General features: G+C 43.3%; 1 protein-coding gene across 5 annotated transcripts in view; it reads right to left on the reverse strand.

Moving 5' to 3' along the window:
* Window positions 1-27,430, reverse strand: part of ARMC9 (armadillo repeat containing 9) — a 126,505-nt gene that overhangs the window by 48,775 nt on the left and 50,300 nt on the right. For all 5 annotated transcript variants that reach the window (XM_045559661.1, XM_045559664.1, XM_045559665.1 and 2 more), the window contains exons 16-19: window positions 26,514-26,590; window positions 24,188-24,262; window positions 16,214-16,304; window positions 11,858-11,913 (exon numbers count right to left, since the gene is read on the reverse strand). In XM_045559661.1, the coding sequence (XP_045415617.1) occupies window positions 11,858-11,913; window positions 16,214-16,304; window positions 24,188-24,262; window positions 26,514-26,590 (299 nt within the window). The remainder of the gene's footprint in view (window positions 1-11,857; window positions 11,914-16,213; window positions 16,305-24,187; window positions 24,263-26,513; window positions 26,591-27,430) is intronic.

Here is a 27,430-nt window from a genome sequence, read left to right on the forward strand (position 1 = left end):
TCAGCTAAGTTGGAGTACATTTTGAGACCACTCATTCAGAATTTAATGAAAAAGGATCTGAATATTTAAACAAGATGCATTGAGTTCTTTAAATGTGAAAAATTGAAAATTTGTTTGTTACAAATTTTCAAGCTAGAAATTAACAATGCACTGAAGCTACATGATGGGTATCCGGGAATTCTCTGTACTATTTTTTCTGTAAATCTAAAATTATCCTCTCCCTGCCCCACAAAATTTATTAAAACACAGCCACTGAAGAATGTTGCAGGGCAAGTTATCGTACTGCCTTGGCTAGAGAAACATACACAATAGCCTTGTATAGCTGACACTGCTGAATGCCTGCTGGATAGAAAGTTAGCAAAAGAAATCACAGTTGTGCCACTTTCCAATGAAACAATAGCCTGTTGAATTAAAGATTAAGCTGCAAACATGAATGCTGAGTTAATATCTCATGGGCAGAATTATGCCTGGACTTGCTGTTTTGCTTGTATTTATCCAGTATCGACAGTAACTAATCAACAAGGATATTTTATGTAAATACTTGGCAACAAAACACAAGTGATGCTGGCAGAAATATCATATTTAAAGTGTTGGATACCTTTGTTGACTTTCATGGTTCATCCTGAAAAGTCTATTGACACTTGCACTGATGGTACGAAAACAATGGTAAAACCAGTGGTGCCTTAGCACAAACCAAGGCAGTAGCACCAAACTCTACCAGTAGTCACTATAATTCACTGCTATCACAGACAGATAGATAGATAATAGCTAGACAGAAGAGAGGCAGATAGAATTTCATTTAAGAATGTTCTTGATGAAGCAGCAGGAATTAATTTTATTAAATCCCAACCCTTGTGGCCCATCTTTTTAATATTCTGTGTAAAAAAATGGGTTTACAGATAAGGCACTTCTGCTATACTAAAGCATGATAGTCATATCTTGAGGAATAGCACTTGTTATATTATTTGAGTTGCAAACCACTTTTCTCAAGGAACATTTTTATTTGAAAGAATGACTAGGCCGGGAGCAGTGGCTTATGCCTGTAATCCTAACCCTAACCCTAACCCTAGGAAGCCAAGGTGGGAGGATTTCTTGAGCTCAGGAGTCTAAGACCAGCCTGAACAAGAGTGAGACCTTGTCTCTACAAAAAATAGAAAAATTAGCTGGGCATGGTGGTACGTGTCTGTAGTCCTAGCTACTCAGGAGGCTGAGGCAGGAGAATTGCTTGAGCCCAGGAGTTTAAGGTTGCTGTGAGCTATGATGATGCCACTGCACTCTAGCTTGGGAGTCAGAGTGAGACTCTGTCTCATAAAAAAAAAAAAAAAAAGGAAAAAAGAATGACTACCAGACAGATAAACTATGATGGTGGTTCTTCAGACTTGGGTATATGGCAGAGATTTTTGTGAAAATTAATGAAGCGAAGCTGTCAATTCAAGGGAAACAATTAATAGTATTTGTTAACAATAATACAATTTGAACTTTCAAGAGAAGATGAGAATTTTGAAAAACCTACACCTGCCATTGTGAGCTTGATAGCTTCCCAATACCTAAAGACTTTCTGATGTGACTGGTGGTGATATTGACTAATGTAATTTTTTTGATATCATATAATGAAATGGGTCAACATTTGGAAAAACTGCAAAACATGGTAAACCAATATTTTCCAAATGATCAATCCATAACAATATAAAATCAATCCTGCATAGGTAAAAGAGCTATTGAAAGTGCAAAGCTGGCAGAATGCTAGCAGGAATTATGAAGTAAGAAATTTTGAAAATCTACTCCTCCATAAAAACAATGAGAACACTGGCAAAAATTTTCAAAATCAGCTTTTTTAATTGATTTTGAAATTTCAGTTTCAATTTTCTCTGGAAATAAACTAAGGCTTGCAACAATCTGAGGAGTGTTTATTCAAGAAAAACAGCTAGCTCTCAGTAAGATTAGTGAATGTTATGACATTTAAACTTGTCCTTTTCCCATCCCTGCTCTCTAGCTCCACAGTGCCATGAAAACCAAACAGCCTGGTAATCAAGGTAAAAACAAGCAGACTAGCAGTCACTGCAGGGGGCAGAACAGGTTTTGAGCTTCCCCAAAGCACGATTCTTAGTTAACTGTCATTAATTGACCTGTCTGGTAATTACCTGGAAACCCCTCTCACAGGGCTTGTCCTCATCTGACCTGAGACCTTGCTCAGTGTCAACAGACTTCTCCCCAGGAGCTTTGTCAAAAACACATTCCTAAATAATCAATGGCTCAAAGAAGAAATGACAAAGAAAATTAGCAAATACTTTGAAATGAAGGAAAATGAAAATGCATCCTACCAAAACTTAAGGGATGCTGCAAAAGCAGTGCTCAGAGGGAAATTCATAGCCACAAATGCCTACATTAAAAAAGAAGAAAGATCTTAAATCAATAATCTGACTTTAAACCTTAAGGAACCAGAAAAAGAAAAGCATATTAAGTCTTAAGCTAGCAGAAGGAAGGAAATAGTAAACATTGGAACAAAGATAAATGAAATAGAGACTAGAAAAGCAATAGAGAGCATCAATAAAACCAAAAATTGATTCTCTGAAAAGAACAACATTGGCAAACCTTTAGCTAGACTAACCAAGAGAAAGAGAGGAATTAAATTACTAAAACCTTGGATGAAAGATAGGAAATCACTACTGACCTTACAGAAATACAAAGGATCCTAAGAGAATACTACGAACAATTGTACACCAACAAATTAAGTAATGTAGATGAAATAGGAAAATTCCTAGAAAGATACAAATTACAGAAACTACCTCAAGAGGAAATAAAAAATCTGAATGCAAAGACTTATAACAAGTAAAAGGATCAAATTAGTAATAAAAAACATCCCACAAAGCAAAGTCCAGGTCCAGATGCCTTCACTGGTAAATTCTATCAAATGTTTAAAGAAGAATTAATACGAAGCCTTCACAAAATCTTCCAAAAAACAAAAGAGGAGAGAATACTTCCTAACTCACATTATGAGGCTAGTATTACCCTGATACCAAAACCAGACAAAGATATCACAAGAGAAATCAAACTATGGACTGATATCCCTTACTAATATAGACACAAAAATCCTCAACAAAATACTAACAAACCAAATCCAGCAACATACAAAAAGGATTATAAATCATGATGAAGAGGGATTTACCCCCAAAATGCAAGTGTGGCTCAAAATACAAAAATCAATCAATGTAATACACCATATTAATAGTATGAAAGAAAAAACCCCAAACAAATGATCATCTCAATTGATGCAGAAAAAGTATCTGACAAAATCCAACACTCAGCAAACTAGGAACAGAAGAGAACTTTCTCAACCAGACAATGAACATCTATGAAAAACTCACAGCTAACATCATACTGGATAGGGAAAGGCTGAAAATTCCCTGTAAGACCAGGAACAAGATAAAAGAGGCCCACTCTCATCACTTCTATTCAACATTATGCTATGAACTCTAGCCAGGGCAATTAGACAAGGAAAGGAAATAAAAGACATCTAGATCGAAAAAGAAGTAAAATCTCCCTATTCACAGATGACATGGTCATGTGTATATAGAAAATCCTAAGGAATCCACACCAAAAAAGCCAAAAAAAAAAAAACCCAAACCCACAAAAAGCAAACAAAAAACTCTTAGAGCTAATAAGTAAGGTTATAGGATATAAGTAGATCAATATACTAAAATCAATTGTATTTATATACACTAGCAACAATCAGAAAACTAAATGAACAAAATATAAAATAGACCAATAGATTTTAATTAACACAATAAAAATTTTTTTGATATGATTTTTTTTAATTTTTAAAAACTTCTTGTAGAGATGGGGTCTTACTCTGTTGCCCAGGCTGGTCTTGAACTTCTGGCCTCAAGCAATTCTACTGCCTCAGCCTCCCAAAGTGCAGGGATAATAAGCACGAGTTACCACACTCAGCATGATATGGTTTTTAATTCCACATTGCAACTTGCTTGTTTATTTTTCTTTTTTGAGATAGGGTCTTGCTCTGTTGCCCAGGCTAGAGTAAAATGGTATCATCATAGCTCACTGTGACTTCAAATTCCTGGGCTGAAGTGATCCTCCTGCCTCAGCCTCCCAAGTACCTGGGACTACAGGTACCTGCCACCACACCTGGCTAATTTTTAAATTTTTTGTAACAATGGGGTCTCGCTATGTTGCCCAGACTGGTCTTAAACTCCTGGCCTCAAGTGATCCTCCCACCTTGGTCTTCCAAAGTGCTGGGATTATAGGCCTTAGCCACTGTATCCGGCCTGCAACTAACTTTTAATAAACTGTTACTTGTCCAGTTTTGAGGGAGTATCAAAGAAAAATATTTATCCACAAAGTCTATGAAAATACTTCACTCCTCCCCAAATACATAAATGTGTGAGGCCAGATTTTCTTTACATCCATCAATCAAAACAACATATTACAACAAATAGAACCCAGAGGCAGATTTGAGAATCCAACTGTCTTTTTAAAATCCAGACATTAAAGAGATTTGTAAAAATAAAACACAATGCTATTCTTCTTAATAATTTTTTTGTTTTGAAAAATAATTCTTTTTCATAAAAATATCTTATTTATATTAACATGTAATAGGTTTATTGTCATTTTAAAATTAATAAATATTTTAATATTTATTTTAACATTTTATCAGTTTTAAGTTCTCATTTGGCAAACTTTGATAAACAAAATACATATAAACAAAAGTTCTTTGGAATCTTTAATACTTTTTAAGAATGTAAAAACATCCTGAAACCAAAAATTTGAGAATAGTCACTTGAAACCTTACATAAACATCTATTTTTTTCTTTCCTATGTATAAAATATTTAACAATTAAAACTTATATGAAAACAAATCTTAGAAGAAAAATCTAGGAGACTACAGGTAAAATTTAGGGAAACACTTTTTTTTTTTTGAGAGATGCGGTCTTGGTATGTATTTCCCAGGCAGGGACTCCTGGCTTCAAGTGATCCTCCCACCTCAGCCTCCTGAGTAGCTGGGGACCACAGTCACGAGTCACTGTGCCTGGCTAGGAAAACCATAATCAGGACAGACAAGCTAGGAGCTGTAAAGGAAAAGCCAATATATTTAGCTTTTAACATTTTTAAAAAGATTTTTAGCAAAGAGATTACAAAAATAAATCAACAATAAAAGATATCTTTAAAACACTTGTAATGAGGGTGACATCTGTCATACGGAGGGAAATCTAGTACAAACTGACAAGGAAATAAACACAACTGAAAAAATGAAGAAAGGATATAAATGAGAAATTTATAGCACAGCAAATCCAAATAGTCAATAAAATAAACACAAAGATGCTCATACTCACAATTTGTCAAGGAAATGCAAGATTAAAATAACAAAGAGATAGTACTTTACCACTATTAGATTGGCAAAAAAGTTTTTAGAAAAGAGTAACATAACCTATTGCTGGTGGAGATGGAAGGGAGAGGCTCCTTCATGCTCTGCAAGTGGAATCTGAATTAATTAGCCTTTTAAAAAAGCAGTCTGGAAAAATCTATCACAATTAAAAACACAAATACACTTCAACTCACCAGGAAAAGCCCATATATATAAAAATTTTGGTAAATAAGGCTATTTTTACAAAGATGTTCACTGCAGCATTATTTAAAGTAGCAAAAATCTGTAAAATTGTATATCTATGGCATTAAAAAGCATCAATTTGCTATCCTGGCCAACTCAGAAGGATTTCCAAAAAACATTAACAAGAGAAAAAGGCAACATTATGTATAAGTGTGTGTGTGTTTCTACCTCTATCTATATGGTATCTCAATTTGTAAAGCAAATATTGTCAAAAGCATATATGGGCCGGGCGCGGTGGCTCACGCCTGTAATCCTAGCACTCTGGGAGGCCGACGCGGGTGGATCACTCGCGGTCAGGAGTTCGAGACCAGCCTGAGCAAGAGCGAGACCCCCGTCTCTACCAAAAATAGACAGAAATGATTTGGACAGCTAAAAATCTATATAGAAAAAATTAGCCGGGCATGGTGACGCATGCCTGTAGTCCCAGCTACTCGGGAGGCTGAGGCAGTAGGATTGCTTAAGCCCAGGAGTTTGAGGTTGCTGTGAGCTAGGCTGACGCCACAGCACTCACTCTAGCCCGGGCAACAAAGCGAGACTCTGTCTCAAAAAAAAAAAAAAAAAAAAAAAAAGCATATATGGATATGTGTACAGTACATATATGTGTACTCCACGTACGAATCTTCTAAGTATGAAAGCACAAGCCCGTACTAGGTTGTTCACGTGGGTTTCCTGGGAGGGTGCTTAGTGGGTGCAGGGCAGGAGCAAAGGATAAAGCTCAGGCTGTGCCATCTGCCCCAGAAGAGGTCTCCCCTGCTTCCCTTCCTCAGCCCGCCCCACTCCCATCTGCCCCACTCCTGTTCACCCCAAGCTGGGCACAGTCTTGCTCAGGACAGCTGTCTCCCAGGATTCCCAGAGCACTTGGTATTTCTGCAGCACTTCCTCTATCTATTCCCTTTATGAACCTTTAATTACATATTTGTTTTCTATTATTTCTGCATGTCTGACAAGAGACAACACAGGGTAGAGGTCAGGAGCATGGACTGGTGAGTCAGACCACCTGGGTTTGAATCTCAGCTCCGTCACTCACTTATTAACTCAGTGAACTTGGCAGGTGACCTATTTTCTCTCCATCTCCTCATCCGTGAAACGTGAAAAATAGGCCGGGTGCGGTGGCTCACGCCTGTAATCCTAGCACTCTGGGAGGCCGAGGCGGGAGGATCGTTTAAGCTCAGGAGTTCGAGACCAGCCTGAGCAAGAGTGAGACACCGTCTCTACTAAAAATAGAAAGAAATTACATGGACAACTAAAAATATATATAGAAAAAATTAGCTGGGCATGGTGGCGCATGCCTGTAGTTCCAGCCACTCGGGAGGCTGAGGCAGGAGGATTGCTTGAGCCCAGGAGTTTGAGGTTGCTGTGAGCTAGGCTGACGCCACGGCACTCACTCTAGCCCAGGAGTGAGACTCTGTCTCGAAAAAAAAAAAAAAAAAGGAGAAACGTGAAAAATAGTAGCACCTACCACAGGGCTGCCATGAGGAGCAGACGAGTGAACACATGCGAGGTACCTAGAACAGTGCCTGGCACACAGCGATGCCACGCGGGTGGGAGCTGCTGCTCTTAGGATGACTGGGATCTCACCCAGCTAGACTGGAAACTCTCGGAGATGTTTTAAACATGGACACTCTTTTAGATTTCTTTTGCATCCTTTCCCCATTATTTCCTAGAATAGTGTGATTCCAAGGTCCTCAAATATTCATTGAATAAATAAATGAATGACTCTTATTTGAGAAGCTCGTACAGAAGGAAATTGCTGAGCATGTGATTGTCACTTATGTGGCAACCAGCACATAAATGTCCATGGCTGACTATACCTGGCACTTAATCCTATTTCGTTAAGAGGGGAGAATATCTGTCTTAAAATTAGTCTTCTAGAATAGCACAGGAAGGCCTTTCATCTCCACTTAACAAAGCTACTTGTTAGTTAGACACAAAGAAACTCACCTTAATATGTAATAAGGAAACCTGAGCCGACTGAGGTGAGAACATCGGAACCAGGCTCCTGAGCCTTGCCATTTACCATCAGCCCTTTTGTAACATACTACATGTTTACAAAAATAAATTGCATTAGGTAACATATTTCTTCAAAGTGCTAAAGGAGATGTGTTTGAACCCTTAAACAGCAGTTGTCCTTGTCCATTCTCTTGGGTGTATCTAATGATGCTTTTATTTCTCTGGAGGTTTAAATGGGTCTGGGGTCTTCAAGGTGGGACAAGAGAGTATAAGAAGCAATTTAGCAAAGAACGAAAACACTTGTCCTCCCAATGCCATCCTCTCTCCTCCTGCCTTGAATGTTCAACCTGTCCCTTTCAACTGGAGCCTTCCCATCAGCATTTTAAAATGCTTAGGTTTCTTCCATCTTAAAACAAAACAAAACAAAACATAACAAAATAAAACTGCCCCCTTCGGCCACCATTACTCTTCTCCTACGCATGGCTAAATCGTGGGAGGAGCAGTATGCACTTATTAGCGCCATTTTCTCACTTCCCCCCTTTCCTCAAGCCACTCCACTTCGGCTGTTGCTCTACCAGTCCACAAAAATGCGCAGCAAGTGACTTCCACGCCACTCAGTGTCCTGTTCTCATGCCTCCTCTCTGATCAAGACCTCTCTCCACTTCTCACCCACATTTCCTCATTCCTATGCCCCTCTTGCAGTTGCTAATGTCAACAAAGAGGGAGTAACTTTTCCACACCTTTCTGCTACATACACATATATATAATTCATAGGCATGTGTGTTTATATGTTTGCTTTTTCTGAAATACCGTTCACTTACTTTATGATTTCCTTTGAATATTATATCCTAGGTAGCCTATAAATCAGAAGATATATTTCTAGCTCTACCTTTAAAATTTTAAAATTTTAGTATATAAATATATATTCAGACATAACTGAATTTTAACACGTTAGATCAAGTCATTATATTTTTAGAAATTAGAGAGAAAAACTAGATTTTGCACTGGGGGGTCCTCTTGAGGGTTTCCAGCGGAGCAGGACCGGCAGTGGTGGAAGTTTCAAGGGCACAGACTTCAGCTAAATGCAAGGCCAGGCAAGTACAACTTACTCTGGCCTCAGGCCCCACTCCAGTGGAGCCATTCTATCTTTAGAGTCACTAAACGGCTAACTGAAAATAATTGTTTCATTATCTGTGTTTTGGGTCTAAATATGAACTTTAAAAATATTTTACACTGCTAAGCAAGATAAGGTATAACCCTAACACCTTGAAAATAACTGTGCTGTCTCCTTCAGAGCTATCACCTTGGGAGGTGATAACCACATTTCAGTAACAGTGCTACCACTCAAAGGATTCTTACAAATTTTCCTTTAGCCTAAGATCTGCCACTTTCTTTCTTCCCTCCAATTTTAAAAGACAGTTATAAAAATAATGCCTGCCCTTGGTAAAAGCTGAGTAAAGTCCAGAACAGCTCCACGGTCGCCGGGACAGCCCTGGCTAACACTCGCAGGGGCTGTGAGGATCTTTAGGGAGGCACAGCCCGTGATCTGACCTGAGTTCACCAGGAAGAGTCACATTTTGGCCCATTTGACAGATCCTTTCCTTAAAGCTTCCCAGCTAAGCCTCTTCTAGGAATTGTAAAAAGAAAATCAAAGTCTCAGGGCCACCCCCTCAACTCCTTACGCAAAAGAGAAGGTAAAAGCCTCAGGTACCTGTGAAGAACAGGCCCCACAGATCATTCATTTAGGCAATTTCTTGCTAACCTCCCACAAGCAAGGACATGCAAACTATATCCATGTCTAGCACCTAAAACTAAAGCCTGTTTGATTCCACACTAATAATGAATTACAAGTTTGTCTTACAGGTAACAGAACTAGAGACAAGACAGAATCAGACATTCTTCCACCTACCCAGGACATTCACATACTGGATGCTTCCTTCACTCCCTTGTTTTATGTGAAATGTATCATAGATTTCCTGGGCCTCACAAGAATGTAAACACAACCTCAACAGTCCCCTTCCTACCTCCCTGCCTTTTTCCTTCCCTTAAATGAGATGATTTCTTAAAATGCTTAAGGTTCCAACCTCCTTTGAAAAACAGCCACAGGTTGTCTGCTGTTCGTGTTTTTCCCGGGCGCATCGTCAAAGTCTTGGCTTAATAAACCTCCACTGATTGAGATTTTTTTCCTCAATCATTTATTTGGGTCCACAGAATCTTCTGAAAATTCTAGTTATCACAACAAATATTTCCAAACATCAACCTCATAAAAGAAAAATCTGTACACAGTAGCAAAAAGTCCAGAAAATTAAAAGAAGACCTCTATATTTGTTCATTTATAGTGGACTACAATTGCTTCCAAAGGGAAATTTCCAAAAGTTGAATTCCCATCATTAGCCAGAATAGTTGAACCAAATGAATTTTCCCTTGCAAGACAAAAACAAATGAATTCACAGCAAAAATAAGTCAAAACAAAACAAAAACCAAAGCAAACTGAAAAACCCACAAGGATGACACAGGAAGAGGGAAAAACAGAACTTGAGAGGAACTTTTGGACACAATGACAAAAAGTTATTGAAACCAAATAATTAAAACATTAACTGAAACGATAATTTAAAACAGTATTGAAGAGCCGCGCACACATGTGGTGACTTATGACAGTCAAGGTAAGACTGCCCGAGTCGCTGAGCTGGCCTCCATCCCAGGGCTTGGCAAACCATGGCCCCTGGGTCAAAATGCCTCTTTTTGTAAGGCCTGTGAGCTAAGAACAATAGTTTTCCATAGTTTTCTGGGAACACAGCCCATTCATCCATTTATGTCGTGTGGATAGCTACTTTGGGTCACAACGGCAGAAGTGAGTGGTTGAAACAGAGACCGAGTGGCCTGCAAGGCCTAAAATCTTCACCGTCTTCCCCTTTACAGAAACAGTCTGCCGACCTCTGCTCTAAACCCGATTTTACCCCCATCAGCTCTGAGTAACTCAGGCTGGTGTTTTTCCCCTCTGGATCCACCTTTGTAAACAAAGGGGCCTGGACAAGATGACAGCCAGGACCTCTGTATGCAGGTGAGTTCTGCACTTGTCCCACTGTCGCCACCTGCAGCCCAGGACGGAAAGGGCAGGCAGGCAGAGCGGTGGCCGCTGAGGAACCCTCGTGTCACGGGTCTCAGCACGTCCTCTTTGGTAGGAGCTGTTAAGTAACTATCTCCCCCAGCCGGTGCTATCAATGATAAAAAAAACCTGGCTTTTACACATTTTTTAAATCAATATACCAAAACTCCAAATAAAACTACATCTTCCAGCATCCACTTTCAGGGTGAATGCTCCCGCTGCACGGCAGGAGAATCTATCCCGCGGCATCCACTGCAGTCGCCCAGAATTGAAGGAGGGCAGATCACGTATTACCAGACAACAGGTCTGTTCTGTTCTTTCTGGGTCTCCGAAGGAAAAGCAACACAAAAGCTTGTCATCTGAAAACTCATCTATAGTTCCAGAGCCGCCACTCTTTACATCATTTCACAGAGACTCACTTGCATTAACTTTTGAACCTTAATGCTCTAAAACACCAGGCAAGCGGAGTTTTCACATCTGAGGAAACCCATATCCAAAGGATGCAAATAACAGAGTACAGTGATTAGTGCCGCCAGCTCTGAACCAAACCCAGGACCTCTCCCCCCAGAGATTCTCGCCATGAGCCTCCACGCCCACGACAGGTAGAGGCTCACACCCCTTCAAAGCAAAAAGCTCACCCTGAAGAACTGTTATCTTTTGACTTCCTATAAAACCCCAATGGCATGCAGTGCTGCAACTCTGCTTTCTGCAATGAACCCGCTGAAGTGTGCAGGCTTCAAACACGGCCACTAAGTCATCCCACCAACCCCTCTACCCTTCTGTAGTTCCCAGTAGTCCCTTCTGCAGAGTCTACCTCCATCCCCCAGTCTAGAGTGGCCTTATGATGTCCCTTGAGCAGAATGTGGCAGAAGTGGTGTTCTGTGACTTCTGGGCCCAGAGAGGATTAGAAGCTTTCACTTTTTCCCTCTTGGAGCCCAGCCACCAGCCTACCAGGAGGCCCGGGCTAGCCTATGGAGGGAGAGGGCTCTGGGGGTGACAGCCAGCCTGGACCCTGAAGCAGCACTGCCCAGCAGAGCTTTAGGCAACCCACAGAACTATGAGAATAATGTGGCATGAATTAAAAATCTCCACTCTGGACTAACTTGTCAAGGCAAGGAAGAGACTCAGGAATAGCTTGGTATGAGTTTTCTATGTGCTGTGAAAAGCGTCCAACTTACTTCATCGTCTTCATCTTCATCATCATCAGATTCAAGAACACCATCTGGTAGCTCTTCTATAAGAAAAAAAAAATCAATGAAAAACCAAGAAACATGGAGAGAGCTTTGGTTAAGGCAATCCCGTGGCCACCGCAGAGATAGGCAAACACCATTGTGACAATGAGGTTACAGCAAAATGACCTCACTTCTCACCGTTCCTGGTCATGACCACTCCAGCCTTAGTTTGGTATCAACCTTAGTGATTTTAAATAGTACATCTCTCCATTTTTATCAGAACACATTTACAGTGGCATGGGAAAAATCAAAAGCTAACACAATTTGAGGGGAATTTTGGGGCAGGAAAGTAAATGAATATCTATTTCTAGGCATCATGCTAGATGCTGCCACACGTGTCATTTCACCTAATCCTGACAGAGATTTTGCTGACTGTTATCCCCCCTTTTACAGATAACATGCGGAGGCACACTGAGGATAAGGGACCTGTTCATGGTCACACTCCCAGAGAGCGGCAGAGAGCTGAGATTCAAGCCAGGTCTATCTCTAAACTGGAAGATTTTTTCCATGGGGGCAGGGGTGGCGGTGAGGGCAGGGAGGGCTCCTGAAGGCTGGGGTCCACTGCTACATCTGTCAAGAGTTTATGAAGGAGCAGCAAGTTAGTGACACAATGGAGTCACAGAAAGAATGAGCCCGTTTCCTTATTTGTCAAATGGGGATCACACCACCTACTTCTCAGCGTGGCTGGACCTGACAATACACCAGAACTAGAGCAGCCGGCCCAGGCCGGGGAAAACAGGCAGCACAGAGATGTAAGTTGCTTTCTCCTCCACGCAGCCTTCCCTGATGCGCGCGGAGCAGTCATCTGCCCCTCCCCTGAACACTCAGCATGTTATCTAGGACTCCGAATAGTGCACAGCACTTTGGGGTGATCACTGCTTACTGAAGAACCAATGGCCACTGACAAGTCTGGGTCTCTCTCTCACCCACTTACTGGACTGCGAGTCCCTGGGGACAGGGCATCAGACTTATCCATCTCTATATCCCTATTGCATCTTCCTTATCACTTGTTTTTTGAACAAATGACACAAAGGTGAAGAAAGCCTGAAAGAAGAAGAAAGGAGATCAAACAGAAAGTAGGAGAAAAGAAAGAACCAAAGGCCATTCTTGAAGGGACTGCCCAGCACACTTATAGAGGTGGCAGGCGGATGCACCTAAATCCACTCGAACACCCACTCATTTCTTCGGAGGCAATATGTAGAAACCCCAGTACACCCCACGTCTTTGACCCAGCCCTCATGCTAAGGGAAGGACTGCACTGACTTCACTGGACCAAGGCCAGTGGGACATTTAAGTGCCCTGCCTGGCCAGGGCTTGCATGACTCCACGCCCATCACTGGCTGCCCACTGTCACGGAATGCTGTCTCTGCAGACATAAGGATGTTACGCCATTCTGCATTTTGGCTGAAGTTTAATTACCTAACTTCCATTCCCTACCTATGAACGGCATACTCCTTTCTACCTTCAGGAAGTGCCTTTCAAAATAGTGGTACTGCTATATTCACTAATTATAAACCTCTCATTTTAAAATATGGAAATCCCTTTTTTAGATTCTTGGCCATTTCGTGAGGCCATGGACAGCCTAGCCACACTCCTTTTTCTCTGCCTCGTCTGCCCAGCTCCCATTCCCCAACCCCACAATCTGTTCGCCTGTTGGCAGATTCACCCCACAACCCAGAATAATCCAGTCCAGTGCAGGACCTTATAGACCTCGGCTCCTCCTCTCAGGGACGACTGTCTCCCATATGTTCCCTGAGTCGGTGCCCACCCCACGAGGTGCCCTCGCTCCAACAACTGACAGGGCATGGTGCTGGACTGGCTCCAGCACTCCTTCCTGAGGGCCTGGCCGGGCATCCGCTCCGCCTTGCTCCTGCCTGGTGACCTGGCTGTGCCTCTGTCCTCTCTTCAGTGACCAGCTAGTGTCCGTTGGTTCCCTTTGCTGAGGGCTGGAGTTGTGGCCCGTGCCTGGGCTAGGGGACAAACCTCCCACTCCACAGCAGAGTTGCTGTCGGTAGCTCACTCTGCATTGTCAATGTCACCGGCTGGAATTTTACTTTAGGCTTCACCAGAGTAGTCCTTCCCTGCCTGTGGGATTACGTTTCTAAAATATACTTGAAGACCGTAAAACTTTACAGAAAAAATAGTGCTAGAGGACTGAGATTGGGCTTGAACGTGTGAAGACCCACAGAGATGTTTTTACACTCACCAAAATAAAACAAGGAAGTCAATGCTCTAAATAAAGGTGGTGGCAATGCCATTTCACATGTCTTAAGAACCGGTAAACTGCAACAATTCACACTCTGGTATTAATTTCCACTTGAGGATGAAGACTGGAGGGAAGCTCTCCAGGTGCTCCCTCTCCCGGGTTTCATTTTGATTTGATGCTGGTGACACATGTCCTAATGTGTGTGTGTGTGTGTGCGCGCGTGTGCGTGTGTCTGTCTGTCTGATGATCCTCCATCTGATGTTCAATGACTTTTGAATTTTGTTTCAAAGTAGCAGGCTCCTGGGCAATCACCTCTGGGGCGCTGCCACTGTCCCATGGATAAAGAATAACTTAGGTACTTGAGATGGAAAAAGAACTACTTTAGGCCCTCTTCATTCACACAGGAACCCACCGAGCGGAGCAGGCATTTTCCCAGTCTTCCAGAATACTCAAGGTTATAAAGCCTTAGCTCTGCCCATTGTAACTTCTGCCAAAGCACATCTCTCACAAAAGTGTAAACTGTCTCCTTCCTCAGCACACTCTAGCAAGCTGGTCCAAGGGCCAAAGTTATGTAAGAGAAAGAGATGTTTCTTGGGCCTGCATCCTTCTAGGCTGCCAGGGAGGAGGGAAGACTGGCAAGGAAATGCACGTGGATGTGTCTCAATGGAGTGAAGCACACAGGCCGCCTTGAAGAAGATTCCCAGCCTGAACGTGACCCTGAAGCTGCAGAGTCCCCTGGCCTGCATAGCGAAGGATGATGGAGCAGACAGGCAGCAACTCCCCACCCAAACTGCAGCCCACCGGGAGAAGGCAGGGGGCAATGTCAGCAGGACTGAGGTTCAGGTTTTATTTCATTTCTTTTAATATGCCAGAATAAGGGCTCAGCATCAAAATGAAGTTATTGTGGGAAATAAAGTCCTACTCTTTGCCCACCTGAATTTGGGATGAATTGCACCTGCTCTGGAAAATCCAGAGAGGAGGATGTTCAGATGGAAATGGGTAGACAGCCTCAAAGGGAGCAAAGATTCCAAGGCCGCCTGGCGGCTGTCCCCAGCCTGCAGACCAGGAGCCCCTTGGGCACCTCTTTCTGCACCCAGGCAGTGATACTACACATTGGAATCACGTGGGAGCTTTAAAAACTCCCCCAGAGATTCTGATTTAATCAGTGTGGGGCACTGCATGAGGATTTCACATCTCCCCAGGTGACTGCCCTGTGCAGACAGGCTGTGAGACATGAGCTGGAGGAAAAAGGTCACCTGGGGCTTCTGGCATTGCCCTTTTGCTTGGGCTTGGTCATGCTGCTGACTTGTTAGTAGAGGTCAGAGACTCATTCTTTACCTTTTGTTCATGAGCTGAACAGGATCTGTGCACTTGGACTTGCAGTGATGTGGACAGCTGGGTGTCAGGGAAGGGCACGTAGAGAGGCCCAAGTGACAAACCCGGCCCGGATGTTGGCAGTGCCAGGTGCCTCTGGTATCTGAATGGTGTCAGGATCCACAGAAAGAGCCAAGAGCTTCCTGACCACCCCTGCCCCATCCGAGGCTTCCCTGGCTGTCCTCTCCTGCTTATCATGGGATGTGGGTTGTTATGGTAATGGTGGAGGCTAGCTAGAAAGGGGATCACATTGCCTCCTTCCACACTGCAGCTGGCAACAAATTTTTCTGGAGTGAATGAATCAATGTGGAGGATGACGACCTTTTCCATGGTGGTGCTGGAAAGACTGGCACCCGTTTTCGTTACCTGACTCCAGGACCCTGGGAAAGTCACCCTAACAGCGAGGCAGGATTTAGGAGGGGAAGGGAGGGGCTGCGTAAAGAGAACTTACAAGGTTAGGGAAGGGTTTCTGTAATTGCTTTTAAATTCTTTTTGTTGACTATATCCCTAAAGTGTGATAAGATATTGTTAATCTTTGGACAATCTGGCCTTGACTACCTGGATGAACTTTTGTTTGTGGGTTCACTTGGGTCTCCTCAGCTCCCTAAAGGCTTCTTGAATGAATGCCGAAGATGACAAGCCCCTGCAAGGAAGTCCATGTGTCTTTCTGGTACATGCGAATGATTCAAAAGAGAGACCCTAGATTCTTGCATAAAACTGACCGGAATTAAGCTGCTTGATGATAAATTCTATCTGGCGGATCATTTCGGCATTGCCTTCTTTGATGAAGCAGCGTAGGATGTCTTCCATTCCCTAGAAGGATTGGAGAGAGTAACAGTTAACACTTCAGTGTTTCTGGGGAAACTACTTTTCAATAAGGTAGTTTGATCGAATCAAAAAATGACTTTTTGGGGGAGGGAGAGGATAGGTACAATAAAAATCCTTTGTTTAGCACTAAACATTCTTTTTGTTCTTTTTATAATTCATAGTAAAATTATTTTCTTCTTAGTTGATTATCTGACTTAATTATAAGACATTTAACAAAAAAACTATTGTAAAATTTTACTCCATAATATTGCCTTTAGTTTTAGCAATATGCTGTTTTGGGAATTGGTTTCTTTCCTGTGTTTTCCCTAAGTTTATACACTGCCTTCTGCATTTTAGGGCCAAATATATCTTTGAAAAGTGAAACCGTATGTTTAAGAGAAGTAAATGAACAACAGAATCTCTCTTTAAACAGATATCATTCTTTTTCTATCAAAAAAATTAGGCTTCGTGCGGTGGCTCACGCCTGTAATCCTAGCCCTCTGGGAGGCCAAGGTGGGTGGATCGCTCGAGGTCAGGAGTTCGAGACCAGTCTGAGCGAGACCCTGTCTCTACTAAAAATAGAAATAAAAATTATCTGGACAACTAAAAATATATATAGAAAAAAATTAGCTGGGCATGGTGGCGCATGCCTGTAGGCCCAGCTACCCGGGAGGCTGAGGCAGTAGGATCGCTTAAGCCCAGGAGTTTGAGGTTGCTGTGAACTAGGCTGACGCCATGGCACTCACTCTAGCCTGGGGAACAAAGTGAGACTGTCACAAAAAAAAAAAAAAAAAAAAATTATAAAGTCACTATACTATGCATTATTTTCTTTATTATAATACAATGACACCAGAATTTTCAATATTGGCTAATAGAATTCCAGGGAAATGCAGAGGTAAGATACTGACTTAAACAGTATCTAATTCTCCTCCCTCCTTTTTCCTTGTAGGATTTGAATGAGTATGTACAGCTGGAGCTGATGAGGCCTTCTTGCCACCACGAAAGGAAATGTGTCTAATAATGAAATCAAAACAGAGGAAGCAGAGTCCAGAGGTGCTGGCAGAGAAATGGATCCAGTGACATGTGAACCCTGAGCAAACTGTGCCTGAAGCTTATCCTGGACTTTTAGGTACATGACCCAGTAAGTTCCCTTTTTATGTAGGCCAGTTTGGAATCAATAGCTCTAAGTGAATCAAAGAAGTGCCAAATACTGCTCTGAACATGATGAGTTCTCATCATCCAAAGCAAAGCATTGTAACTAGGATTATAATCCTAGCTCCCCATGAATTTGATGTGTGATCTTACTCAAATTACTTAACTTCTCCCAGCCTGTTTCCTCAACTACAAATGAAGGTGACAACTCAAGTTGACATGAGATTTTTAAAAGACAAAACACATAATTGGGTGTTGGTTATGTAGATGTATACATTTATCAAAACGCATTGAACTGTGTGTGGAAAGCCTGTGCATTTCACTGTTTGTAAATTCTACCTAAAAAAACGGCACCTAGTCCAATAGCTGGCACATATAGATGCTTAAAAAATGGACGAGATTGCACTTGCTGTGGCTGGTAGGGCTCAGGAGAGAGGGCTGTTAGCTAAAGCCAAGGGAAGAAGAAATGAGAGTGAGAAGAGCAGAGGATTAGGACAGAACTTAGGAACAGTAACACTGAACTGGGCGGCAGAGACAGGTGAGCCCACAGAGGAGACGGTGAAGGAGAGGTCTGGCAGGCAGGAAGAACTCTGCAAAGGTGTCCCTGAGTTCAGGGAGGACTTTTCAAAGAGGGCATGGTTGGCAGTACCCAGCCTCCTGGGGGTCCAGTCAGACACCGGGCCTGAGCTTGTCTTACCAAAGAGACAGCCCTCAGCAATGACTGCCTTGCCCTGCCCTGCCAGGAGAGCTGAACTTTATGTCTCTATCTCATAAACGGATCTCCTCTGTTCTCATCCCTCCAGAGGTAAGGGCCAGGGGAAGGCGAACATTACGGAGAGAAGCAGTGTGGGAAACCCCCAAGTGCCAAAGATCACAGTCACCACTGACCAGTTGAGGAATGTCAGTGTCATGAACATTTTCACAAGTGGAATGAGACCAATCATTCACTCAGGCTCTCTTCTATCTTTTCTTCCCAGATGTTACTTTTCCAAGTGATTATCTGCTCACATATTTAAAGATCTTATTCTCCTTTGCTCTCTTTCATGTATCTCTAGCTTGGTGGTTGTTTTTTTTTTTTTTTTTGAGACAGTCTTTCTCTGTTGCCCCAGCTAGAGTGCCGTGGCGTCAGCCTAGCTCACTGCACCCTCAAACTCCTGGGCTCAAGTGATTCTCCTGCCTCAGCCTCCCCAGAAGCTCGAACTACAGCACCCGGCTATTTTTTTTCTATTTTTAGTAGAGACAGGGTCTTGGTTTTGCTCTAGCTTTTCTCGAACTCCTGAGCTTGAGCAATCCTCCCGACCTTGGCCTCCCAGAGTGCTGGGATACAGGCGTGAGCCACCACGCCCGGCCTCTAGCTCAGTTATCACTTGCGGAAAAGAATCATAAACTCCTTCTTCTCTGTAACGAGGAGGGTTATTTGAGAAAGCTTTCTTAATAGACAATTCTCCAGTGAGAAATATCACTTATTTTTTAATAATCAGATATATTAGGTAATGTTTAATCTAAATTAAAGAAATAAGTCATAAAAATAACCACATTTTATCCTGAAAGTAATACCTTGTCATTTCAGATAATCCAGGCCAAATAACAACGCCCAGCCATGTGGAAAAGATAATAAAAGGGACTCGGGTATCAGCCGGAAGCAGTAGATGGAACACGCAGTGTGCAAAAAGTCAGTAAATAAGGAACTCGGGCTCCTGCCAGCCAGCTCTGCTTAAAGACCATCGTAAAGGTGATCATACAGAAACTGTATTTGTATTTATGGTGTTTGAGGAAAGAAAACAATCTGTCATATCTGGATGTCTTGGCAGGTTGAAGCCCCAGGTCTGGCGTGATGCTGCAGCACAGGCGTGGCGAGCCCCTCGCTGGCCACGCGGCCCGGGCAGAGGATTTCACCTTCAAGCCTCAAGTTCATCGGCAGCAAAATGGGCACGAGCAGTCACTGCTTCAGGGGGACCTTGAGGGGGTGTGATGAGGTAAAGCCTCCTCACTGAGCCCGACAATAGGCACTGAACACTACACAGGCCAACTGTCATCACGCTCAACAGTTCAACTCTGGACTCTATTTTGTTCCAGCCCAAATAGTGGAACCTTCACTCACTAAAGGTCATCAGGGAAATTTTCCCCTTAGAAATTCATATAGCTATTTCAGGGGAATATAAACATCTTCCTCTAATTATGAAAGTTATAGAAGTTCTCTATAGAAAACTTATAAACTACATAAAAGCATAAAAATTACTCACAAGCCCCTACCCAGAGATAATTGTGAACATTTTGAAGTATTTCCTTCCATTTATGTACATTATTTTACATAACTGAGATCATATTGATGTTTCTGATTTTTTAACTTAACTCTATGATCATTATCATGTGTCAATAAAAACCTTATGAACATTTTCACAGCAGCCAACATCTCTCAATGCTTACTATGTGTCGGGCACTGTTCTAAATACTGTGTACGTTCTCACAATCCTATGAGTTCGGCACCACAACACCCCTATCTGACAGATGGAAAAACGGCTACACTGAGAGGTTCCGTCACCCTAGCCGAGTGATACACTGTGGGGAAGTGGCAGAGCAAGATTCACACCCAGGATGTGAACCCAGTGGGCTGAGGAGGTGCCACTCTAACCACTTCCCCCTCCTGCCTCTGTTTGGACTTAATCACTCCCCTAATGTTGGGCATTTACATTGTTTCCTGTGTTCCACTATGATCGATAATGATGTAATGAACATTTTGATATGTAAATCTTTGTTCATGTTTTGTGGGGAGCTCCAGAAGTAGAATTACTGGGCCAAGAATAGGAATATTTTTGAGGATTTTTATACATATTGCCAAATTGTTTTTTAAAAATACTGTATCAATTTGTAATCTCAGAAAAATTTCCACACTAATTAAGAAAGGCCCATAGCTAATGGGTGTCAGGAAATACAGCGACTGGGCTGACCATCTGTGACGGACAACTGCGATGCCTGTGTCTGCCGCGCCTTTAACCCCAGCTTCTCCACACCGTGTTAATTTACTAACATCCCTGGCTGCAGGCACACGACCTGGACCATGCCACGCAAACGCACTCACGTGAGACCGGCTCGGCAGTGGGCAATGTGAAGGACCGGGCACGGGGGGATACACGTTATTTTGGTGGGAGATGTGTAGCAGCGGCCCTCGGCCCCCGGGGAGAGTGGAGGCAGAGTTTCTGGCAAGCACGAGCTGTGGCCGCAGGGTCACTGTGGCTGTAGCGCTGTCACTGGAGTGGCTCTGCGGAGTGCTTGCGCCTTCCTCCAGGCTGGGCAGCTTCTAATGCCCACTCCCTGCCTCTTTTTTTCCTTTTTTTCTTTTTTTAAATTTTTTAATTTTCTTCTTCCACCCTCAAGGGACCAGCTCCCTGGCTCTTCCAGAGATTCTGGGAGCCTTTATAACCAGCAGAGCATGTGGTCTGCCCGGGGCAGAATGTGTGCTGGGGTTCAGGTATCAGGGCAGAGCCCCACTGCTGCTAATTACTCCAGCCCTCTGCGGGGTGGGTTTAAGGCAGCCCTATTTATCTGATTTCTTCTCCAGCCCCACACCTTGGCAATCTCTTAAAGTTCAAATGGGCATCAGGGGACTCATTTATCTTTTTCTCCTTTTTTCTGGTATTATCTTAAGACCACTATAATAGCATTTGGTACTAACATAATTTTTATGTATATTCTCTGTCATTTTCTATAAGCACATAAATGTTTTACATAATTGCAAGAACAGAATTCTTATAATGACATATTCTGCTTTCATCCCTCATTATACAGTACAATGAAATTTTCCATACTGCCTCATACTGCTTTTCCTCATTATCTTCAATAGCTATTAATATATTGAGCAAAAGAACCATAATTTCATTAGCAATTCCTCTATATTAAACATTTACGTTACTTCCAGTTTTTCACTCATAAAAATACTGAAATGAGGCCGGGTGCATTGGCTCAAGCCTGTAATCTCAGTGCTTTGGGAGGCTGAGGCGGGAGGTTCATCTGAGGCCAAGAGGTCAAGGCCAGCCTGGGTAACATAGCAAGACCCTATCTCTAAAAAAAAAAAAAATTAAAAAATTAGCTGGGTGGGGTGGCGTACACCTATAGCCCCAGGAGGCTGAGGTGGGAGGATTGCTTGAGCTCAGGAGTTTGAGGCTACAGTGAGCTATGCTTACCCTACTGCACTCCAGCCTGGGTGAGTGTCTCAAGAAAAAAAAAGCTGAAATGAGCATTTTTATACATACAGCTCTTCTCTGTATCAACAACCAAAAGAAAATTAATGCGGCCAAAAGACGGACATTTTAGTGGTTTTTCATTTATACTGTGAAACTGCTTTTCAGAAGGTCTATGCTGACACATAGCACAAATACCAGCAGGGACTGAGGACATCAGGTCTGCCTCTACTTCCCTAGCACTGTGCATGAGCAGATGTTAAGGGGTAACATCTGATGTTACAGATGTGGGTAATGTTTTCCTCATTGTCTTATTTCCTTTATTATTTGGCATTGCCAGCCTCCCTTGCAACTAGGGTGCAGGAACACGACCTAGATTCTGCCAAGCAAATGCACCCATGTGAGACTCATAAGCAAAAAGAATGTAATAGCTTTATCAATCTAGAAACTTCTTCAAGGACAAAAGTGAAATGAGAAAAATCTCAGGGTTTTAGAGGAACCTTACTGTGGACACAACCATCCCTTAGAAGCCACTCTTACAAATAGTTTAATAGGCAACCTCCTAAGTGATGTGTCCAAAAGCTTCCTCTGCTCAAGTTCAAAGGGAGTCCCTCCATAGCTCATGTCTTTAATCCCTGTTAAAATGCCAGAGGGAAGCTTATTTTATTTATATCATTTTATGAGTGACCCAAGTTTTCTTTTTAAAAGTCAAAAAACCCACAGGCTGGAAACTTATGTCAGAAACCATAAAGGAAAATATTAATGGATTTGACTATAATTAAACCTGCTGTATGACCAAAAATACTATAATTTTAAAAGACAAATAAAAATTGGGAAAATATTTGTCATATTTGTCAAATGATTAATAGCCCCTAATTTCCCTAACGATATCTCCTTTGATCCATAGGACACACAGGAGGGTGTGGCAGTGCCCCCAGGTGGCCCCAATGACCCCAACTCCTGCTACTGATGCTGTCATGCGGTCCCCTTACCCCCACTGTACCAGGCTGGTCTGCTGACCAACAGAATAAAAGTGAGGGTATGTCACTTCTGAGAGTAGGTTCCAAAGGACGCTGTGGCCTCTGTCTTGCTCACATTTTCTTTCTCTGGGATCACTCAGCCGCCATGTCGGGAGAAGGCCTGTGGCACGGCCCACGCGGGAGGAAATGAGGTCCCCAGCCACAGCCAGAAAGGAACTGAGGCCTCCTGCCGAAAGCCACGTGCGTGAGTTGGGAAGCAGATGCTCCAGCCCACACCCTGCTTTGGCTGCCCTGGCTTACGTCTTGACTATGACCTGAAGGATTCTTAGTTAACAATCTGCTCTTGAGGCCGGGCGCGGTGGCTCACGCCTGTAATCCTAGCACTCTGGGAGGCTGAGGCGGGTGGATCGCTCAAGGTCAGGGGTTCGAGACCAGCCTGAGCAAAGAGCGAGACCCCGTCTCTACTAAAAAAATAGAAAGAAATTATCTGGCCAACTAAAATATATATAGCAAAAATTAGCCGGGCATGGTGGCGCATGCCTGTAGTCCCAGCTACCCGGGAGGCTGAGGCAGTAGGATCGCTTAAGCCCAGGAGTTTGAGGTTGCTGTGAGCTAGGCTGACGCCACGGCACTCACTCTAGCCCGGGCAACAAAGTGAGACTCTGTCTCAAAAAAAACAAAAAAACAAAAAAAAACAATCTGCTCTTGAACTTCTGTCCCACAGAAACCGTGAAATACAATCATGGGATGCTTAACGACATGATGCGTTCTAGGAAATTTGCTGTTAGACAATTTCATCATTGTGGCAACATTACAGGGTGCACTTACCCAAACCTTGTGTCCCTAAACACAGCCAAACATAGAAAAGGTACAGTAAAAATATGCTATTATAATCTCATGAGACCACTGTCACATATGCAGCCCACCATTACTGAAACATGGTTAGGTGATGCATGAGTTTAATTAAAAAAATTTTTAAGCCACTAAGCTTTGGGCTAATTGTTATGTTGAAATAGATAACTAATAACTAATACAAGTATGTGTGGTTTAATTTCCAAACATTCGGGGATTTCCTAGATACCTTATTGTTAGGTTTCTATCTTTCACCAAATTTCTTCATTATCCAACCTTTTTTTGGGCCCCATTTTCTCATTTTCTTCTCCTTCTGGAAGTCCTATTAGGTATCTGTGAGACCTCCTGATGTCGTCACACGGGTCTCTGAAGCTCTGTGCCTTTCTTCCATCTCTTTCTCCCTGTGACTCTCCCAGACTGCCACTCCCTCCCACCTTCTCCCCCCATGCCCTGATGTCTTTCCTCCATGCTGCACTGCACTCTTTTCGATTTGAGGTCCTTCCTCTAAAAGTTCTGAACTGTGGGCCGGGCGTGGTGGCTCACGCCTGTAATCCTAGCACTCTGGGAGACTGAGGCAGGAGAACCCTTGAGCCTGGGAGTTTAAAATCACAGTGAGCTATGATGATGCCACTGCACTCTATCCAGAGTGAGGCTCTGTCTGAAAGAAAAAAAGTTCTGAATTGTGGCACAATGGAGGCTCACACGTTTCTTGAGCACATTTTCTTACCATTGCTCTTGCTTCCTCACGAATGGATGGAATAGAAAGGATGCTGTACAGAGCTCCATTCACATACGGCTGTATCTTTAAGGGAGGAAAAAAAACAGACATTTGCAAGTTTTCAAATACTGTGCAACTCAATTATCACACACCACACAGTAGAACAATCTGGCTAATGAGGAGTGGGCATTCCCGTCCTCACAGCTGTCCTGGGCTCCAGGATGCATGTTTCCAAATGGCAGACACATCCATCTGCATGTCCCAGTGACAGATACAATAAAAAGTCCCAAAACCAAATTCAGCACTCCCTCCCACAGCTTACTCCTGCGACATTTCATTGCTTAAAGTCATCTCTAATCCCTGACCGCCCAGGCTAGAAACTTCAGTCACCATTGAGTCCCCTCTGTTCATACCTCCTATGCTTGGTCTTCAAGCACCTTTGATAAGAACACCTCTTTTCCATAACCGCTGCTGCTGTCCTTGTACAAACATCATCGTCTATGACTTAGGCTACATCAGATCTCCAATCAGTCTCTCTACTGTCAACGTTCATCCTTTAATCCAACCATCATATCATTGCCAAAATGCTACAACATGGGCCAAAGCATGCATCTCTCCACCTTGGAAGCCGTCCATAAAGCCCACCTGGGAAGGCCCAATTCTTGTGCATAGCACCCAGGCTCCTTCAAGAACTGGCCTCAGCCTCATCTCCCTCTGCTCTTCCCTCCCTGCCACCATGATGTCTCCATGCTACTTGGTCTCCATGCTACTCGAGCGACAACCCTCACACCAGGCTGTCTCATGGCTTGGCCGGGTTCTTGCAGTTGACCTTGCTGGGAATGCTCTCCACATACGTGTCTATCTGGAAGGCTGCTTCATCCTTTAACGCTCAGCTCAGTCACGTCTCACAGGGAGCCCCTCCTGAATCCTCCAGACTGGGCCTCACCTCTGCTCCTTGTACATCCCTCCACGACTGCACTGGAGACAGTGCCCTTTTAGAATCACACTTGTGTATCCTCTGTTATGAGCTGTCCAAGCACAGGACCCATGTTCTACCCATACAGGTAACCCCAAAATCAAGCACACACCACGTGGTATTATGGCAGGTGCTTGATAAATGAGAGGCTCCTTTCAGTAGACTGTGCCGTGCCTGGCACAGCAATGGAGGACTTGTCTCCCACCACCCTAATTCAGCCCCAGACTTTATCACTTTTAATGTTTGCCAATCTGATGGGCAAGAAAGGCATCCTATAGTCGTTTTTATTTTCATTTCCCTGACTACCAGTGAAATTGACCATCTTTTCATATTTACAGGCCATCATGGTTCACTATTCTGTGGATGATTTATTCATATCCTTTATTCTTAATTTCTGTTGGATTATTTGACTTTTACTTATCAATTTATAGGCACTCTTCATTTATTAGGAATATTAAGCTTCTGTTATATGTCATGTGACAATTTGGCAGGACTCAGTGGCCTGAAACTGACATATGCTGTGAGCCAGCCAGTATCTATATACCCCCAGGACACTGTGGCACAGGCCCCCGCAGGGCAGGTGCTGCAATGTCCACTGAGGACCATGGTGGCAGCAAAGAATGGGAGGCACCCAAAGTGTAGTCCCTCGAGAGACTGGATGAGTAAAATGGCAGGGGTGCAAACAAGGGACTACTTTGCAGGAGTGATCCTTAATGAACTAGATGTACAAAAGGCAACATGGAAGGTCCTAAAACACAGGGGAAAGTCATAAACAGAGTAAGATCCAGAGGGCAACCTATTTCTACAAATTCAATATACAATATCATATTTCTTTCAAGGCTTCATCTAAATCCATGGGCTACAGTAAACACACCAGAGGGAGTGTTCATACTGAGGCAGGAACGTTGGGGGTTGGACGATCAGGAGAACGAGGACCGCAGGAGAGGGCCTGGCACAGGCCAGTGAGGCCAGGGTGCCCATAAGAGAGAGGCGAAGGAAAATGTTCCTGCTTCTGAGTTCTAAAATTTTAAAAATTATAAAAAATTTCAAGTGACTTATAAAAATACCTGGAGGAGTTGGACACAGTAGCACACGCCTATAATTTCAGCTACTTTGGAGGCTGAGGTAGGAGGACCGCTTGGGCCCAGGGGTTCAAGACCAGGCTGGGCAACATAGTGAGAACCTGTCTCAAAAAAGAAAACAAAACAAAAACCCCCAAAAAACCCAGAGGTGGGAGAATATATACAACTTTGCAGATGCTGTAACTATCCTAGGCCAGCCGTGCACCTGTAGGGTCACAGGTACCAGGTACCCAGAGCAGCCCCCCCAAGCCCAGGGCCAGCAGTGCTGGCAGAGTACCTCATGGTTCTCATGGCCAAGCAGATCTGAAAGGACTTTGAGCACGAGGCCTGCCACCTTGGCACACATGTTCTTCCCTGTAGGAAACAAACCAAAACAAACATGACACGTCTAAACTCAGCAGCACACTTTTAGGTCAGGCAGACTTGGGTACAAATCTTGGCTCCTCTGCTTATGAGCTATGTGACCCTGGGTGAGTCACTTAACCAACCTGTGCCTCAGTTTCCTCCTCTTTAAAATAGGGATCATTATTAATATTTACCCCAAGGGGTGATGTAGAGGTAAGTAAGCTAATGTACGTAAAGGACTTAGGATAGCCCGGAACCCAAGTGCTCAAGAAACGGTGGCGGCTATCACCAGCCAGAGCACGGGGCCATTCACTGTAGTGAAAGTACAACATGGTACAGAGCAAGGTTCTGCCTCCCAAGTCATTCCAAACATCATCATAAACACTGCAAATAAACTGATAATGAAAGAAAGCTGATAAGTGTATTAAAAGCTAGGACCTTTTGCATATGCTTTTTTTTAAAACAGAAGACTAAAAAACAGTCATTTACTCAGTCAATATCACACAGTTATGAGGTTCAGATTACAAAGCATCTGAAGGTGAAGATGCTTCTAGCAAATACCCTGGAGCCGGCTACTGACCCAGGTAAGCTTTTTCTCTAAACTCTGCGGCTGCTCAGACTGGAGGTGGCCACAGCCTGGACTTGGCACTTCTTCTAAAGGAGCCTCTCTCATCTCAGGTAACAGAGACTTCAACGGGACATACTGCAGAAAAGCTACACTCACCACCTTTACTGATTGCGTAAAGGACCTGGGATGCCTACAGGAGCACCCCACCTCCAGAGGTGGAGGGGAGACGACTGAATACGAGCGGGAAGCCCGGTTTATCATCACTGCTCCTGCCACCGACA

The sequence above is a fragment of the Lemur catta genome, chromosome 8 (assembly GCF_020740605.2).
Source record: "Lemur catta isolate mLemCat1 chromosome 8, mLemCat1.pri, whole genome shotgun sequence".
Classification (NCBI taxonomy): Eukaryota; Metazoa; Chordata; class Mammalia; order Primates; family Lemuridae; genus Lemur; species Lemur catta.